This window comes from Sapajus apella, unplaced genomic scaffold, assembly GCF_009761245.1.
Source record: "Sapajus apella isolate SASKATOON/1434 unplaced genomic scaffold, GSC_monkey_1.0 scaffold84, whole genome shotgun sequence".
NCBI lineage: Eukaryota > Metazoa > Chordata > Mammalia > Primates > Cebidae > Sapajus > Sapajus apella.
Genome location: NW_022437024.1, coordinates 4672868 through 4692118, shown reverse-complemented (window position 1 = coordinate 4692118; position 19251 = coordinate 4672868). Strand labels below are relative to the sequence as shown.

At 37.6% G+C, this 19251-nt stretch overlaps 1 protein-coding gene across 1 annotated transcript in view; it reads left to right on the top strand.

Moving 5' to 3' along the window:
- The first annotated feature begins 236 nt into the window (after positions 1-236).
- The window catches only part of SLC15A5 (solute carrier family 15 member 5), an 89091-nt gene continuing 70076 nt past the window's right edge, over positions 237-19251 (top strand). The window contains exons 1-3 of the mRNA XM_032253753.1: positions 237-597; positions 5661-5883; positions 18819-18988. Of these exons, the coding sequence (XP_032109644.1) occupies positions 237-597; positions 5661-5883; positions 18819-18988 (754 nt within the window). The remainder of the gene's footprint in view (positions 598-5660; positions 5884-18818; positions 18989-19251) is intronic.

Sequence of the window (19251 nt, the reverse complement as noted above, 5' to 3'; positions counted from 1 at the left end):
CAGATTTGGCTACACTGAGCTATCGTGAACGTTTAAATACTTGTCTCCTCTCCTGTGCTCTTGGATCATCAAAATGAACAACATTAATGTGCAAACACACAAACCTTATGAAATCTTAGCATGGGGATGTGAAATTCAAAGCAACGTTCTTACTTATTTTTTTCAGTAGAGGGATGGGGCTCAAAATATCACCAAGTTCAAACCACTAACCTAAGTCGTGTTCAAGAAGGGTAGTCATGTCTGTTACAGACTTTACCATAACGGATGAGAAAGTACGCTTACATCACAGCACTGAGGAGGAGAAAACCGTAAGACATATTGGTGATTTCTGTTCTTCACACTCTGTGAAAAAAATTCAGGTTGGAATCTGCTTGCTTCTGGTGGAGCTGTGTGAGAGGTTCACATTCTTCGAAGTGGTCTGCAACATGATCCCCTTTTGCACCGTCAAGCTTGGCTATCACAACTGCCAGGCAGCCGTCTTAAACTTGTGTTTTATTGGAACGTCAATGCTTACCCCTGTGTTTGCCGGATGGCTCACTGATGTCTATTTAGGAAGACACAAACTGGTGTATATTTGCTTGTTTCTACATTTTCTAGGTGAGTGTCCTCTGTGGACTGGATTGCTTGGTGACTTAATTGAGTAGATTTTTGTTAGAATTTTTAGTTTATGTTACTTCCACTCCGCTCTTAGCATAAAATGTGATAAACAAGTAAAAATGTGGTTTCAATGTATTTCATTCTCTGTACTATTTGAAGAATGCTCGTGTGCGTGCGTGCGTGTGTGTGTGTGTGTGTTAGAGGATACTTTGATGCCTATATCATTGCACTTGTATTTTGCAATAATTACTACTTTACCTATCTTACTCCTTAGAATACCCTCCTTTCCCCCTTTTTTACCTCAAGCCCAAATTCATGACGAATTCCCTCAGAAACGTGAAATTCATTTGCTTCACAACTAAGGTGAGATGTGTTTAAAAAAAAAAAAAGGTTTTTGAAGTTCATGTAAAATAATAGAGAAATGTTTTTATCCAAAACTGGTGTTTTAACTAGTCATATAGTAATTAAGATTGCATATGATGGCATGACTTCTATATTATTAACTATGATTATATGCTTTAAAAATGAGTAATCCCAGCACTTTGGGAGGCTGAGGTGGGCAGATCACAAGGTCAAGAGATCGAGACCATCCTGGCCAACATGGTGAAACCCTGTCTCTACTAAAAATACAAAAATTAGCTGGGTGTGGTGGCATGAGCCTGTAGTCCCAGCTACTCGGGAGGCTGAGGCAGGAGAATTGCTTGAACTGGGAGGCAGAGGTTGCAGTGAGCCGAGATTGTGCCACTGCACTCCAGCTTGGCGCCTGGCAACAGAGTGAGACTCTGTCTCAAAAAGAGTAAATTAGACGCTACAGTGTGCTTTTTTACATATATATTAATGTATATATGCAAAGGTTTGGGACCAATTGCGAGAAATGCTGGGACAAGATCAACATAGTTTAATAAGGAAGAGAGAGCAAGTTGAAGAACAGACTAGAATTGTAGGATGAAAAGTTCAATTATTCTTCTTAAAAAACAAGAAGTCTCTAAAGATACCATGAAAACAACATTTGAGAAGTGCTATTCTGCAATACAGGATGGACAACCGCAGTGAGGGATTAAACTGACAGAGAGATCAGAAAATCCCAGGGTGATGGTTTAAGCAATAAAGTGCCGATTCAGGAAAGAACAAGTGAAAAGCTATAAAAACTTGGCAACTAAATAAAGGTACAATTGTGATGGGGGACAAAAATTAGCCCCTAGTTTCTGATCTGGGCAACTTGGGAATATAGCATGCTTTTCACCAATGATGAGAGGTACGGCTGAAATGAGCGTTGGTAGGGGAATGGATGAGAATGAGATGGATAGATATCAGCTACTCGACATATCACACAATCTCAGCAGGTGGTAAATTACCATTCAGAGAATCCATTGGAGTGTAAGTCTAACCTGTAAACTTCACAGATGAAGTTCCGTGAAATAAAAACTAAGTCACTGTTTGGCAAATAATCAGTCAACATTCCACAAACACTTCTTACCGACTACTCTGTACAAGGCATTACTCCAGGTCTGGAAATGCAGTAGAGAAGAAAGTGGACTATTTTTGCTGAAGCTGACTTTCTGGTGCAGGGAGAGAGAAAATAAACAAGGAAGTAGATATAAGGTGATGTGGCAATGAGTTAGGATGAAAAATAAAGCTGGGTAGGGACAGGATGGAATGGACAATGACGGGGCTGCTACTTGGTGCTGAGAAAAAGCTTTCTGATAAGAAGACATTTAAGCAAACCCCAGATTCACCTACTCTGCTTACTTTGGTAACAGCACACACCAGTAACATTTGGTGACTTCTTGTTTAACATGGTAGTTTCTGTCAATCTAAATTCTAAGGTCAGTCATCAGACAGGACTGAAATCCCAACTTTAGAATGCGGCAAACAAAAGACTTAGGTCAACTCTACATCCATTCATTTTTTTCACTAAAAGTTATTTCCTTGTTGCCCTCCACTTACAGCTGCCATCAAATTCCAGCCAGTCACTAAATATCAGAGGTTATATTTTTTAAAAAGTCTCTTCTGTCTGAACAGCTACAACCCTAGCTCAAAAAATGCAGCTTTCCCATTTTTGACCATGCCAGCGGCCTACTTACTCGGCTGCCAGTAGTCAGTCTCCAGTTCATACTCCCTTCTACCAACAACACCGACTTCCTGAACAAATAAATCTTTATATTGGCTCTAATATCTAAAAAATAAAATCCAGATTTATTAATTTAGCATGCAAGAACCTCACCAACCTATTCCAAGTTCACCTCTCTAGACTTCTTACTCAACATGCAACCCCAACCTTACTGAATTTCTCCTGGCCTCCTTCCCTAGGTTTCTAATCTTACACATGCTTTTCTCTCTCCCTGAAATTGTCACCTTCCCTTAACTTTCCATCCCTTATCCATGACTGGAAAACTCCTGCTGTTCTTTCAAGAACCAAATAGTGTTTATTGCTAGCTTCTCTGTGTTCAACCACAACCATATAAAACCTATATGATTGCATCCATCACTTTATAATATAATTGTCCACCTGCATGGCTGACTTCTCTAATGGACTCATTAGTTCCTGAAGAGAAGAGCCTGTGGACCTCCACCACTTAGCAGTGGGTATGACACATCACGGTGCTTCTATAGCACCACTAAATGCACACGTACTGATGATGCAATACACAATTGCGCACATCACAGAGGAGACTTTTCATCATGTATGTCACAGATTTGTCTTTTTATTGCATCATTTTACAACAGATAGGAATAAAGTTTTGATTTAACACAATCAATCAGCCTATGATGACATTTTCTTAAAAGATGGAATAAAGTGCTTTTCTAAGTTACACAAATATACCATTCAAACTAAAAGTGCCTTGTCCCCAAGTAAATGGTTGCTGAATGAAATAGTTTCCCTGCCCATCCTCTTTGGACATCACTTTAACTAGCCAGCCCTCATGTTACACCTACAGAAAAGAAGACGGAGTAGTAGAAAGAGAGCAGTTAGTTCCACATCTGGCTAACCTCGAAAGGAAACTTTTCAAACTCAATTTTAAAGGGCCCACCTCATGGTAAATGAATCTGCTGCCAAATAGCAATTAAGTGCACATATTCTTTACATTGTGAAAGCCTCTGTAGGTGAGATGAAAGCATTAGACCAAATTTTTATCTAAAGGAATTAATAATCTAATTGAGAAAATAAACCACACGAAATAAAGGTACAAAAATTCATACCAAATAATCTTAATGCCAAATTAATAAAATGAAGAGCAAAATGAACATGGAGGAGCCATTTTTCACTAATCAGATCATCAAAACAAAACAAAAAAATGAATGATGGTAACTAGTATGAATGAAGGTCTTCTCATATAGTGATGGTAGGAGATTAACTTGTTGCTTTTTTTTTTTGAGACGGAGACTCACTCTGTTGCCCAGGCTGCAGTGCAGTGGTGTGATTTTGGCTCACTCTAACTCACTCTAACCTCCGCCTCCCGGGTTCAAGTGATTCTCCTGCCTCAGCCTCCCAAGTAGCTGGGATTACAGGCGCCTGCCACCATGCCCAGCTAATTTTTGTTGTATTTTTAGTGGAGACATGGTTTCACCATGTTGACTAGGATGGTCTCGATCTCTTGACCTCATGATCCACCCACCTCAGCCTCCCAAAGTGCTGGGATTACAGGCGTGAGCCACCACACCCGGCCATTTGTTGCATTGTTAAAGGACATTTGCCAGTGGTATTAAGAAGCCATAAAAATAGGAATGCCTTTGACTGACAACTTAGGCTAATAAAGAGGAGCACAAAAATTATGTGTCAGGATATTTTATGGTATTCATTTAAAATAACTGGAAAGGTCTTTTAAAACACATTATGATTAGAATATCACAACATCACTAGAAATCATGTTGGAAAAGTATAAAGGTACTTTAAAAATTGTTTATATTCTTTGGTTATATTAAAAAATTAACAGTGTAACCTCAATTTAAGTAAAATATATTTATAAAAGTATATCTCTGAGTCATGACAATATGGGCCTTTTGTATTATTCTGAGTACTCTCCTCTATTTTTCAAATTTTCTGAAGTAAGAACATATTACTTTTGTAATCTGATGGGGGGAAATGCAATTTCAAGAAAAAAAAAATATTTGACTGCTTAATGGTAGGAGGCCCAAGAATAGGGATAATTACAGCTGGGTTACTTTGAAACATTGGGCAAATCACTTAACCTCACTGATCCTGTTTCTTAAAAGAAAAAAAAAAAGAAAGAATAAGAAAATCTATCCAAAATTTGTCCACTCACATCACAAAGTTTGTCCAAGATGAAACAATGTAGTACTTGAACATGCTTTACAAAATACAATGAGCTTAGCAAAAGCATGAAATTATATGGTAAATTTTATTCAACAAGGAGAGTCATCAAATGCCACCCTGCAAAGTGGAAGAGAGAGGATACTCAACCTTCTTTTCTTACTTTATGTCCTTTGTCCTTCCAGCTCATACTCCTCTGTCCCCAGCCTTCTCACCTCTGTGTGTGGCAAAGAAGGCTTCATCCGGTTTTGTGAGAAATAAGAGAAATAAGAAAGGCATTACAGGGAGAAAGAGAAGTAGAAAAGAAAAGAAAAAAAAGACTGTGTTCTCTTCTAACTATAATAATGTTCTTCTTAAAAGTTTTTATGTAACAGGCTTCTGAGATTTCTGAGATCATGGTGTTTTCTGTCACTAAATTGATTAAGAACAAATAACCTTTGTTAACAGTGGTTTTCTCTGGGGGTGGGAATACTAACAGCTTCATTTTTTATACAATGCATTTCTAATTTTGGCAAAATAAACATGATTTGCTTATGCACTCTAAGAGAAAACACAGTTCAAGCTTGAGGAGAAAAAGCCCTAAAACTCTGGATTAGTTGAGACACATACTGAAGGAAATGTTTACAATTAGAAAACATCAGGCTATCCCCACAACTGAAATGATAACCATAAATGTTTGGATAAGACAATCACCACATGATGCTACTGTCAGAGGAAAAGCCCTGTTTATAATGCGATTTGGTGATCCAATTGTTCTATGCTACATTTATTCTTTTTTCTCTACCTACAGGCACTGCTTTATTATCTGTGGTGGCTTTTCCCTTGGAAGATTTCTATCTGGGCACTTACCACGTGGTTAATAACATCCCCAAAACGCAGCAGCACAGGCTGTTTTATGTAGCACTGCTGACCATCTGCCTTGGCATGGGAGGCATAAGAGCCATTGTCTGTCCACTGGGTGCTTTTGGCCTTCAGGAGTATGGATCACAAAAAAGAATGTCTTTTTTTAATTGGTAAGTAGCACTGATTAGGAGAGAAAAGAGGTTTATGGCCATTCTCACTGTTACTTTCCGATTACATTTGGGTAGTAGTTGCTCAGTCTTTGTGATGAATTGCGCTAAGTGACGGTGTGATGAATCTGTAATGATGATTCAGTCAGTAATTGCAGGAGATTCTAAGTCTCATGGAGACCAGTACAGCTTACCAGCACCTTCCCAACACATGCTGATACATTTATCCTCCAAGTAAAAAGATTTGAAGTGCTTTGTCCTGCGGAATAGAACATAGCTTTGGAGCCAAACATACCTGGGTGAAAGTCTGGACTCTGCATAACACAAGCTGGTTGATCTTGACCTAGTCATTTATTCTCTACTACAGTTTATTCATTTCTAAAGGGCGATAATACCTTTTCTCCAGTTTTATTAGAGGTAACACCATGTGTATTGCTGGCAAATAACTTAGTGCATAGTAAGTGATCAAAACACAGTAGCTGTTAGTATGTCTATATTGTAATAGACGAATTTGGCAGAGATTATAAATTTCTAGGCCAATGAAGAGAGAAGATGCAGAGATGAAACACGGATTTTACAATTTGTTAAAACATCACCCAGCGTCTCTGTTTCTCACCCAGTTCACTCCCAATACCTAAAAGAATGTATATTCCATGAAATCAAACAGCCTTCCTGTGACTCTTTGTCTGTCCCAATGAGTTCTTATGGAGCTCATCTGTTTTTGTGTTTTTTAAGGAAGCAATTTATATTACTAAATACAAATTCAAGAAAAAAATTAATATTTGGATTTTAAGGGAGGGCAGTTGAGCATTTACTATAAAACTTCTTTGTTGTTGTTATCTGTCAGTGGATGTCAAACAGATGTGAGCTACACTGTCTATTTTTAGAGTAAATAGTGTCTACATGTATAGGTATAGGTATATGCAAGCAGTTCCCCTTTTCTCTCTCTTTCTTTCTTTTTCTTGCTCCCCTTTTTTCTTTCTCTGATTATATTAATATTACAAAGCACTCAGCCCTATTTTGGATTAAGTCCTAATGTCAGAGAACAATGCAGTTTTACTAAAGGTAGAAGGAACTCTTTACTTCCTTGCAGCAAATTCCGCCTCCTTGACCTGCCCAAAGGAGAAAGAAAAATCCTTCTTTTTTATTCTATTCGGAGGTTTTAATCCTTAATTAGCAACATCATTTTGATTAAATAAGACTCTGGAGGATTAAGACTGGAGAGCAATCAGTTGTTCTGAAAGATAGCTCTGGAGAATTTATTGTACTGTGGTCTTAGTCATTCAGAGTTGTGTTTAATCAAAGTGACATTTCTCAGTGTTGATTACAAAGGAGACATTATATGAATGAAATATTTCCTTTGGGGAACAGAGGGGACTCCCACTGGGTTTGTGCTTTAGAGCTTCAGGAAGGGGGATGGGGAACAGGGTGAAAATGAATTTCTGCAGCTGTAAGGAACTGGGCCAAATTTAGGGTGAACATATTTGGATTTTTAAAAATTATTTTCTGATTTCACTATGTATCTCAGTGTTTTAAAATTTAAAGTTAAAGCATCTAGAAATGTGTATAAAGAATCAGGCTGTTATTCTTTAATGTGATAAAAGAACTGGATGGTAAGCTCCTTGAAGGCTGAATCTGGTTGTTTTACAATTTTTTATTTTTACAGTTTAAATATGAAAATACAGGCCAACTTTTAATAACATTTACTTACCTTATGGCAGTTTATAGAAATGACTGCTGATTCCATTCCTGTACATAGTACAGGGGTCGGTGGCAAGACGGACAGAGACCTTACTGGTCAACCAGACAGCTGGCAGAATCCTGACTCTGTCACTTAGGAGTTTTGTGGTCTTTGGCAAGTTCCTTAATTTCTTCATCCACAAAGTGGAAATATCTTGGAGAGCTATTGTATCACTTATACATAAAGTATCCTAGCATATTATAGGTATTGAAATTATGATAGTTATTGTTATTATTATTGCTAAATCATGTATAAGCCATCAGCTGAAACCATTGTCTAAATGCTGGGAAAGAGGGAACCCATTTAAGAGGAGGTCATCTTTAAAAGGAGCAGTTAATTAATTTGTAATCTGTGTCTTCCAGTCAAAAATGCCTCTAGAAATTACAAGCCTGGTACATATAATGAATTTCAGTTGTGCCGTTAAAAAACAACATACGACTTGAATCTGTGACCACTTGCAGGCTGCATTCAGTCCTGTTTGCAGCACAGATGCCAGATGTTCATAGTTATGGGACCTTTAATGAGACATGTCATTAAAGCTTCTATACCACCTAAAGCTTCCCAATGATCATGTTAAGTAGCATTGACTGGAAGTCTCAGGCACCGAAAGCACCACTTCCGAGTAAGGCTGCCAAACGTAGGTGAGAAAACCACTCCCAGCCAACATTACCATCTGGTACTGGATCTTCCTCAACTAACGCACCTCACTAAAAAAATAAAGCTAAACTCCCTGAAATCAAGAGACATCATAATCTGCCAACATCCTTGTGTCATTATCCAGATCAGAACCTGGCTCATTCCACATATTCCGAAAGCTAAGATGGACAATTAAGAAGCGCCATACTGGAGATCACCTAGGTAAATACACCTGTGCAGATTCTTTTCTGGAAGCAAAAAGGAGGAAAATGAAGTCTGTTCCTGGCCACGATTTTAAGTTCTACCACAATTAACCTCAAATCTCGTTTCTGCATTTCTCTACTTACTTCACCTGATAATTTGCATCCTATCTGCATATCACAGTCTGTTGCTAAGGGGTTACTAGGGTGCATTATACATGATTAAAAGCCCAAACAGAATATTGGTAAAGTTCTTGAAAAAGTCTAGAGATTGACTTATTTCACCCCAGAAATGTTGAATATCTGGTACTCAAATTGACTCTACATGATATGTCTCAAACTGAAACATTCTGATTTTAATGCTCAAATTAAATATCTTTTATCTTAGGGAAGCACTAGAGGTAAAAATGTATTATCCCACAGCACTTTTCCAGAATCTATTTTAATATTCACAAGAACACTGAGAAAAATGATTGTCAATCCTAGGTGCACATTAAAGCCACCTGAAGATTCTTTTTTAAAAAGTGTAAATGCCTGGGTCCTGCCGCCAAAGATTATCATTACATTGGTTAGAGGTAGGATCCACGGACCAGGATTTTTTTTTTAAGCTGTACAAGTAGTTAGGGTTGAGAGCCAGTGTTCTAATGCAGTGTTGCTGATTTTAATTATCACTTGAGAGCCTTGTTGAAAATGTTTCCCAGGTCCCATCTCGAACCTCCTGGATCACAGTTTCCTGGCAGGACAGGTGGGAAATGTGTATTTCAAACAAGTACTGTCTTAGTCTATTCAGGCTGCAATAACAAATCAGCAGAAATTGGCTGGCTTATAAACAATAGAAATTTATTTTTCACAGCTCTAGAGGCCAAAATTCTGAGATCAGGGTTCTGGTGAGGGTTCTCTTTCTGGATATAAGACTGCTGGCTTCTCACTATGTCTTTATATAGTGGAAGCGGCAAAGGAGCTCTTAGAGGTCTCCTTTATAAGGGAACTAATCCCATTCAGAAGGACTCCAACCTTATGATCAAAAGCCCCACCTCTCAAATACACTATTTCCTAATACCTTTGTTACAGGATGTGTAACGCCTAATACTAAGATTTCAACATATGAAATTTGAGGGGACACAAATATTCCCTACTATATCAAGTACTTCAGGTGATTCAGAAGATCAAAGTTGGAAACAATTTCAGAGCCACAAGGAAAGTCTAGTGCTGCCTTTGAAAAGAAATGAAACTAACCATTGATTGAACCCACTGCTGTGTTTCAGACTGCTTTGGAACTTTTTGACAATTTTATAGCAATTATAATCACATTTAGAAATCTACCTGATTGAGAAATTCAACATAATTCTGAAAAGAGAGAGAAAATATATAATTCTACATATATTCTTCAATCGTAAAATCAGTTTATAAGGTACATTTCAGCCAACAAAACCAAAGCAGTTCATGAAATAATCTTACTAATACTCAAATGTCCTGAGTTGCATGCTGAGGAGGAGTAGCTTGTAAATGGCTTTGAAAAAAATCACCAGACCTTCCCAAATTCTATTTGCACTGGCCAATTTAACAAATGCTACCCTCTCACCCTAATAACAAAAGCACCTCCTTCTTTACCTTTGCCAAAAGTGTAACCTTCAGGAAGTACACTCAGAACTTCTTTCCAAACATATATAACTGTGGAAACCAAAGATCATTGAAGGAAAAAAAAAAGAGAGAGTCCTTACATTTCTTATTTTTTGTGTTGCCTCCTGCATTTTCTTAAACCCTGCACATTCTCTTTTAAGCTTGAAAGGTACACGAGTCAGGACAACTGTTAAAATTAGGGTGTTTGCCAGGCATGGTAGCTCACACCTGAATCCCTAGGCTCTGGGAGGCCTAGGCAGGAAGATCACTAAAGTCCAGGGGCTCAAGACAAGCCTGGGTAACCCCATCTCTAAAAAAAAAAAATTCTTTTAATTAGCCAGGTGTGGTGGGGTGAGCCTGTAGTCCCATGTACTTGAGAGGCTGAGACGTAAGAATTGCTTGAGCTCAGGAGGCCAAGATTGCAGTGAGCTATGAACACCCTGCACCAGTCCAGCCTGGGTGACAGGGTGAGATCCTATCTAAAAAAAAAAAAGGATGTTAGGGGTGGTTGTTGGCAAAAGAATGAGGGACTGGGAAAGGGAATGAAACAGGTCAAAGAGTAAGAGACATAGGGAAAGCTTGGAAAGAGCGTAAAGCAGTTCCCAAATTTTTAAAATTAAAAACTTCTTCAATTCTAATGTCTATTTACCAAAATCAGTATTGTATTAAATTGTCTTTTCTTTAACAGCTGTGTTGGAAAAAAAAATTACAGATAAAAAGGAACCTTAAAGTTTCTATTTGCCCCTTCTTTCTCCAAATACTTGGCTGCCAGAATATTCTTTGAAGTACTTCAGCAGCCAATGGTTATGCTAAAAGAAGCAATGATTGACAACAGCTATCCACCATGAAATCAGTGCCTGAGTATTTTATTTCACTGACTCCTCTAAACAGTTCAATATTATCCCATTGAAGAGTCACAGATCCCCTGGAAAATTATCTCAATATCGATCGAAGTAGAATAAAATACTTTCTCTGGAATATTTAAATGGTCCACTAATGCTGTGAAGACCTGAAACTTGCAGGAAATTTGACTCCCTTCTTTGATAATGTCTCAGGTTAGGAAAGACCATTTTAAATAGTTTCTCTTCAAATCACTAAAAATAAACATGAAACACGTCAAAAGTGGCCAGTCTAAGAAATGATAAAATATTTGAGTAATTTAAATTTATTACTAAATTAATTAAGTGAATATTTAAAATAATCTCAGAAGGATTGCTGAGTTTTGCAGCAACAATTTTTTTCTCATTCATATTCAATATCATACAATCATGAAGACAAAAAAATTACCACTTATATATACTCCCAATTATTTGCAGTTCCCAGTCTGTATTTAAAAGTAGACTAAAGAAACATATTTTTACTGCTGCTTTCAATTTTTCTTAATAACTGGTATTTGTTTTGCTTTAATGCTTTGCTCTCTGACTTTTTGTGTGAGAGGTGCTTTATAAATTCAATTTGCTAGTGAGCAATGAGATGAAAGAAAGCAGTCTTAATGGTAAGTTTGAAGACTGTGGGTTTTATTTCTTCTATGTTTTTAGAGATGATACATATACAATTTCACCCTTAATTATTGTGGCTTGTCCTGTCCATGGATCAACAAAGACATATATAAAACATGCCTATAATAGGTAATTCTTTCAGAAAATTACACAATCGAATAGGTTGGGGGGCATTTGTTAAAATACATTAAGTACTTCATGTAAAATCTCTTCCTAGACATTCAGCATTATAATTTTTTGGTTTCTAACTACTTTTCACAAGATTTAAGCCTTGAATAATCATAATTTTCCTTGACCCTCTTTAGAGCAATGCCATTTACATCACTATGTGGTAGACTGAAGAGTCACACAGTGTTCTCTTGGAGTTTCTCAACAATGCTTGACATTTTACAAAGGGTTTCCTAAAGATTGAAGGAAGTGTAACAGTGGTTTTGGCTCCAGATTCTCCGTGTGGCTGCAGCCACAGTCAAGTGTATGGCTTGCAGCAGCATGAAAGGATAACCTGCGGCTGAGCCTAGAAACACTCCATCCAGTTGTCCTAGAAAATTATTACTTTTTGTACCTCACCTACATTGTGATAAATAAATTTCTGTTAGTGGATTACAGTAAATCAGTTTGCTCAATGTGATCATGTTTGATGATCTATTACTCTTCTAGGTCAATTACTGACAGGTTTTCGTTTTTTTTTTCATTGTGTTTGATTAATTGATTTTTATGAGATGCCATATTATTAGTCTATTTCTTATTTAATCTCCATGTATTTTGAATCTAGTACTCTGCTAGGTCTCACGGAGATAAGGAAATAAAGAATAAAATGTTACCATCAGGGAGCTTCACAGTTTATAAACGAAAAGCAAAGCTGACAAAAATGAAACAATTAAAGAATGAGCATTTGCTTTAGAAGTTCAGAGAAGAGGCTGGGTGTGGTGGCTCTTGTTTCCAGTCCCAGCCACAACGGGAGGCCAAGGCAGGAGGATTACTTGAGCTCAGGAGTTCAAGACCAGTCCGAGCAAAATGGCAAAACACTGTCTCTACAAAAAATACATACACACACACAAAAAAAAATTGGCCAGGCATGGTGGTGCACACCTGTGGTCCCAACTACTTGAGAAGCTGAGACAAGAGGATCACTTGAGTCCAAGAGGTCAAGGCTGCAGTGAGTTGCGATCATGCCACTGCACTTCAGCCTGGGCAACAGAGTGAAATCATATCTCAAAAAAAAAAAAAAAAAAAGTTTACAGAAGAAAACAAGTAGAATATTCAAGAAAGTATTTAATGAAGGAAAAGAGACTGAATATGGGACTTTGAAAGTGAGACAGAGCAAACAAGAAATAGGACAAGTGAAGGAGACAAACATGATAGCTGTGTTTCAGGGAGACCGAGGAGGCTAGCTGGATTTGACACATCTTTCCAAACACATTATCACATATCTATCCACTTCTCCCTCTTTCCTTTGCTACCACTGTGGCCCAGTTTGCTCTTAGCTCTCATCCAGACTGTTAAAATAGCTGTGATTTTCTCCATACCTTGCCCCATGTGCAATTCATGGAGCTGACACAATAATCTTTCCACTGAAAACAAGATCATATGAGCCCTCTGCTCAGTTCCCTTCAGATGAGTTCCCAGTGCACTGAAAATAAAATCCAAACTTCTTGCCATGAACGGCAAGGCCCTAAATGACCTGGACCATGCTTCCTGCTTCATCTTTCCTTTGACTATTCTATCCCTTGCTCACCGTATTAGTCTGATTTCATGTTGCTGATAAAGACATACCCAAGACTGGGAAATTTACAAAAGAAAGAAGTTTAATTGGACTTACAGTTCCACGTGGCTGGAGAAGTCTCACCATCATGGTGGAAGGCAAGGAGGAGCAAGTCACGGCTTATATAGATGGAAGCAGGCAAAGAGAGAGCTGTGCAGAGAAACTCACATTTTTTAAACCATCAGCTCTTGTTAGACTCATTTGCTAGCATGAGAAGAGAACAGGAAGGACCCACCCCTGTGATTAAATTGTCTCCGATTAGATCCCTTTCACAACATGTGGGAATTTTGGGAGCTACAAGTTGAGATTTGGATGGGGACACAGAGCCAAACCATATCACTCACTGTGCTCCAATTTCACGGCTCTTTTTGTTCCTGAAATTAGGATTGGGGAAAAATGAACATTTGATGATGATGACATTTGCTTAGCACCATGTAGTTATGGTCCATGTTCTTCCTTCAGTGTTCTTCATTAAAATTTTTACCAAAAAGCCTTGTTTAGAATATGTGATTTCCATTTTAAAAATTACCCTGAATTCTAGAGAGTAGAAGATCACAGATCATGTGATTTTCAGATTTTGTGACTCTAACTCAGGTCATCAGACTACCAGTCTGAAGAGGTAGAACAACAATTACAGTTAATGATTGATACATAAAATGTGACGAGAGGAATGAAAGGTAATTTCAAATGTTAAAGGCTGGATTAACAGAAAATGATAGTGTCATGAAATTGATAACTGCAAATACCCAAAAAGTGGTACTAACAGAAGATTTAGCCTAATTAGCCCTGTACCAGGATGATGGCTGCTGCTCATGGCTCTATGAGCAATACAGCTGTGTGAGTTTAGATGAGTAATTTCAGTTCTCCAAGTTCATATTTCTTCTCTGAAGGAGAGAGTGAAAAGTTTTGTGACCTCAGTTTAGGCAATGATTTCTGATAAACCATCCTAAAAGAATGATCCATGAAAATAAAATTGTAATAGGACTTCATCACAATTAATCTTCTTTTCAAAAGACACTTTTAATAGAATGAAAAGACAAGCCACAGACTGGGAGAAAATACTCACAAATCACATAATTGAGAAAAGACTTATAGCCAGAATATATAAGGACAGAAACTTCACTAAAGAAGATGTGCCAGTGGTCAATAAGCACGTGAAAAGATGCCCAACATCATTAGTCATCAGGAAAATGCAAAATAAAACCACAATGAGACATTGATACACATGTACTATACCATTATTTAGCAAGGATATGAAGAGACTAGAACTCTCATACACATGTGGTAATAATATTAAATGTTACGACTACTTAAAAACTCTTTGAAATTTTTTAAAAATGTTAAATATACATCTACCATATCACCAAGTCATTCCACTCCTAGGTTTTACCCAAGAGAAATGAATGTGTATGTCTGTTCAAAGGCTTGTACATGAATGCTCTTAATAGCATTATTTGTAATAGCTATAAGCTGAAAAATGTCTATTAACAGATAAATGCATAAACAGTGGTACATTTACATAATGGAATAGTACTTGGCAATAAAGAGGAATGTGTACAGTTAAATACATTAACAAGGATGAATCTCAGAATAATTATGCTAAGTGAAAGAAGTCAGAAGCCAGATTAAAAGATACAGATAATTTAATTTTTAAAAAATATATATGAATTGCAAGCTAATTAATAGTGACAGAGAAAAGATCAGTGGTTGCCTAAAGATGAGGAAGGGCAAATGAGAAGGGGCAGGGGGAAGGATGACAAAGGGACGTGACAGAACTTGAGAAGCAATGGATATGTTCATTATCTCAAATGTGGTAATGATTTCATGTGTGCATATATATTCAAAACTTATCAAATTGCACACTTCAAATACATGCAGCCTATTGCATCTCAATTATATCTCAATAAAGCTCTTTAAAAAAACAATAGAAAAGAAAGTAACAGTAACCAAGACAGTATGGTATTGGCATAAGAATAGATGAGTGGAACAAAACAGCATCAGAAAATAAGACCTACATTTGTATGGTCAATTGATTTTCAACAAAGTTGTCGAAAAAATTATTGAGGAAGAGATCATCTTCTCGATAAATTGTACTGTAATAACTGAATATCCATATAGGAAATAATTACCTCAAGGCACCCTACTGAAAATTGATTCAAATTGAATTATTGACTTTATATAAGATCAAAACCCATAAAAGTGATTTTTTTTTTTCAAAAATCACAGGGAAAAATACTTGTGATTTAGGCTTGGAAAGTATTCTTTACATGGGACACAAAAAGCACAAACCAATAGAGATAAAAATTGATAGACTGAAATTTAATAAAATTTTAAACTTCTGCTTCATTGAAAAAATGAAAAGGAAAGCCCCATATTATAAGAAAATATTTGTAGAACATGTATCTGACAGATGACATGCATCCAGAATATATGAAGAGCTTTGACAAATCAATAAAAGGAAAAGAAACTATCCAATTAAATATATATATAGATAGAGGATTTCCAGTATTAGCCAATATGAGAAGAGATCTATTTCTCCCAGGTTTCCCCTCTTACATCAAAAAAACCCAAGCCTAATACAACAAACAAACATAGGGAGATTCCAAAAGGTAGAAAGAAGACAGTCTCTTCCTAGGGTCCTTGGAACTTGAGGAAGGACAATAATGAGTGTCCTGTTGTTGTTATCAGTGGGGCTATGGAGAAGCCTAGAACTTGGAACCAGGCACAGATGGGTGAGATCCGAGGTGTGGCAAGGAATGGGTAGCTCCAAAAAAGTCCCTCTCCCCTTACCCAAGTACTAGGAAAAAGGTAGCCGAATATAGGAGAAGATATTTTTTACACTATCTGTCCTCCAGCCAAATGCTATTAAAATCACTGCCTCACCTGCATATTGCTGGCCCCATAGTTTCAGCAAGCATGAGTAACAGTCTAATATTTTACATAAACACTCGGAGAATCAGACAGGAATACTCTGATTCCCAAGTGGATTGGTGTTGCTGAGGCCAAGGGAGGAGCTTGTCTTTCATCTCCTGCCCAGCAGAAACTGGCAGTGCTCCAATTCACCCTCCTGGGTGGTGTCAGCTGGGTACAGCAGGGAGCTGAACCTCTACTCCCAACTAGCAAGTATGCAGCAGGGCTAGTCTCCAATTAATTAACAATAATATTCCATGTCCTCAATTACTCTTTCTCCCCTGCTTACTTTCTTGTACTCTCCTGTGTTATGGAGGAAATGATCTTAGCTAAAATTCAACTCTCCACATATTCCATTATTGTGCTCACACAGCAACAAATCTGGAGAAAAATGCAAAATTATATTATGTTCACATTAAGTTCATGACCACCAAATTGGTTCCTTATCATTGCCTAGCAAGTATATGATGTCCAGTCAATTTCTCTCCTTCTTGAGATTACTATTTCAAAATATTTTCTTTCTTCTCAAATGCTCAATATTCCCTCTCCATAGCCAGTTTTGCCTGTCGGTTCTACTTCTCCTTTTACTTAGAAGAAACAGAGGGAAATAAGGGAAGGAATGAGGGAGGAAAGGAGGGAGGGGGGGAGGCAAAGAAGGAAGGAGGGAAGGATGGAAGGAGGGAAGGAAAGAAGGAAGGAGGGAAGGAAGGAAAGAAGGAAGAAAGGAGGGAGGGAGGGAGGGAGGAAAGAAAGCAGAAAGGAAGGAAGGGAGAGAGAAGAATGAATGAACTAATGAAAAAGGAAGGAAGGAAGGAAAGAAGGAGGAAGGGAGGGAAGAGAGGGAGGGAGGGAGGGAGGAAGGAAGGAAGGAAGGAAGGAAGGAAGGAAGGAAGGGAGGGAGGGAGGGAGGGAGGGAAAGAGGGAAGGAGAAAAGAAGGGAAGGGAAGGGCAATTAGAAGATGTGCTGCCTGGACAACACAGTGAGACTTCATCTCTACTAAACATAAAAAATAGAAACAAGCCGGGCGCGGTGGCTCACGCCTGTAATCCCAGCACTTTGGGAGGCCGAGGCGGGTGGATCATGAGGTCAAGAGATCGAGACCATCCTGGTCAACACGGTGAAACCCCGTCTCTACTAAAACTACAAAAAATTAGCTGGGCATGGTGGCGCGTGCCTGTAATCCCAGCTACTCAGGAGGCTGAGGCAGGAGAATTGCCTGAACCCAGGAGGCGGAGGTTGCGGTGAGCCGAGATCGCGCCATTGCACTCCAGCCTGGGTAACAAGAGCGAAACTCCATCTCAAAAAAAAAAAAAATAGAAATAAAAATTACCAGGTATGGTAGTACATGCTTGTGGTCCCAGCTATTTGAGAGAAGCTAAGGAAGTAGGATTGCTTAGCCTGGGAGGTCAAAGCTGCACTGAGCCTTGACTGTACCACTGCATTCCAGCCAGGGTGACAGAGAAAGACTTTGTCACATACACACACAAAAAAAAAAAAAAAAGAAAAGAAAAAAGAAAAAGGTGTGGACATGCCCCAGGATGACCCCTAGTGGATCACATTCTTGCTTAGACCATATGGGAAAGATGATGTGATATCACTCACCTAATTATGTTATATGGCAAAAGTGAAAGGATTTTGCAGAGATAACTGAGGTTTCTCATTCGTTCATGTGAGTTGATCAGAGCCCAGATTATGCAGGGTGAGTCTCATTTAATCACATAAACCCTTTACATTTTAGTGATAGTGTAAGTGTACTAAAACTTATCTGTTGATGTTTGCACAACTGAAACACATAAAAAACTAATATGTATACAAGTTATACACTTAAATGAGTAAATTTTATTGTATTTAATTTTACCTCAATTTTCTAAGTAAAAGTTAAACTCTTTTCTTTATAATGGGATTCTAATGGCAAGATTTAGACCCAGTGAAAGGTTGAAAGGTAGAGATGGTTTTCTCAGAACTTTCCAACCAGACTACTGGAGTAGGTACCTCTCTGTGATACTAATAATTAGAAGAAAAATGGAAAGTTTTATTCAAATGTCACTCACTTCTTCAGTTACATGTCTATTCTAGGTATAACCCAGATATTCCTGAGTATTTGGTGTTTTCCTATATTTTGAAAACTGGAATCTACAGGAAGGATTATGTTTTTAACCTTTCCAGTTTCATTAGGGGTATTTGAATGATTAAGTGTTGTCTATAGCTTCTTTAGCACCACAATGCTGCAGAGACTGTATGGCCTTCAAAGCCTTAAATATTTACTGTCTATCCTAAAATATTTACTGTCTATCCAGCCCTTTACAGAAAAACTTTGTCAATCTTGATTTAGATGGAAGAGATTCTTTCTAAATCTATTCTAAAAAAGGATAAAACAAAGATAATGAAACTGGTAAATCAGGACTGATGTGTATACACTTGCTAAAAAATCTGATAATATTTGCAAAACTGGGTTCATTTAACATGCCATCATTTCATAGTTTATATTTGAATAGAAGCATTAAAATTAGCAATTTTTATCTAAGGCAACTCAATGGTATTTTTATTTTTGTCTGTCTGTATACCCCAGGTTTTATTGGCTCATGAACCTAAATGCAACTGTTGTGTTTCTGGGAATATCTTACATCCAGCAATCACTGGCCTGGGCCCTTGTTTTACTTATTCCTTTTATGTCTACACTTATGGCTCTGATAATTCTTCATATGATGTACTATAACCTGATTTATCAGTCAGAAAAACGTAAGTAAATTATACTTTACATTCATTCCTGGATTTATATTGTTTTCTTGACAGATCTCCTTTCTCTTTGATTCTTTGTAACTTCTCTTTCAACTCAGAATTTGAAGATTGACTCAGTTATTACCCTTGATAGGAATGATTTGCAAGAATATTTTTAAGTAAAAGTTAAGATTATTTCTTTGCAATGGGATTCTAATGATAGGGAGACACTGCTGTAAAATAATAGTAATAGTAATAATAATAATACTAAATCACTTCACAGC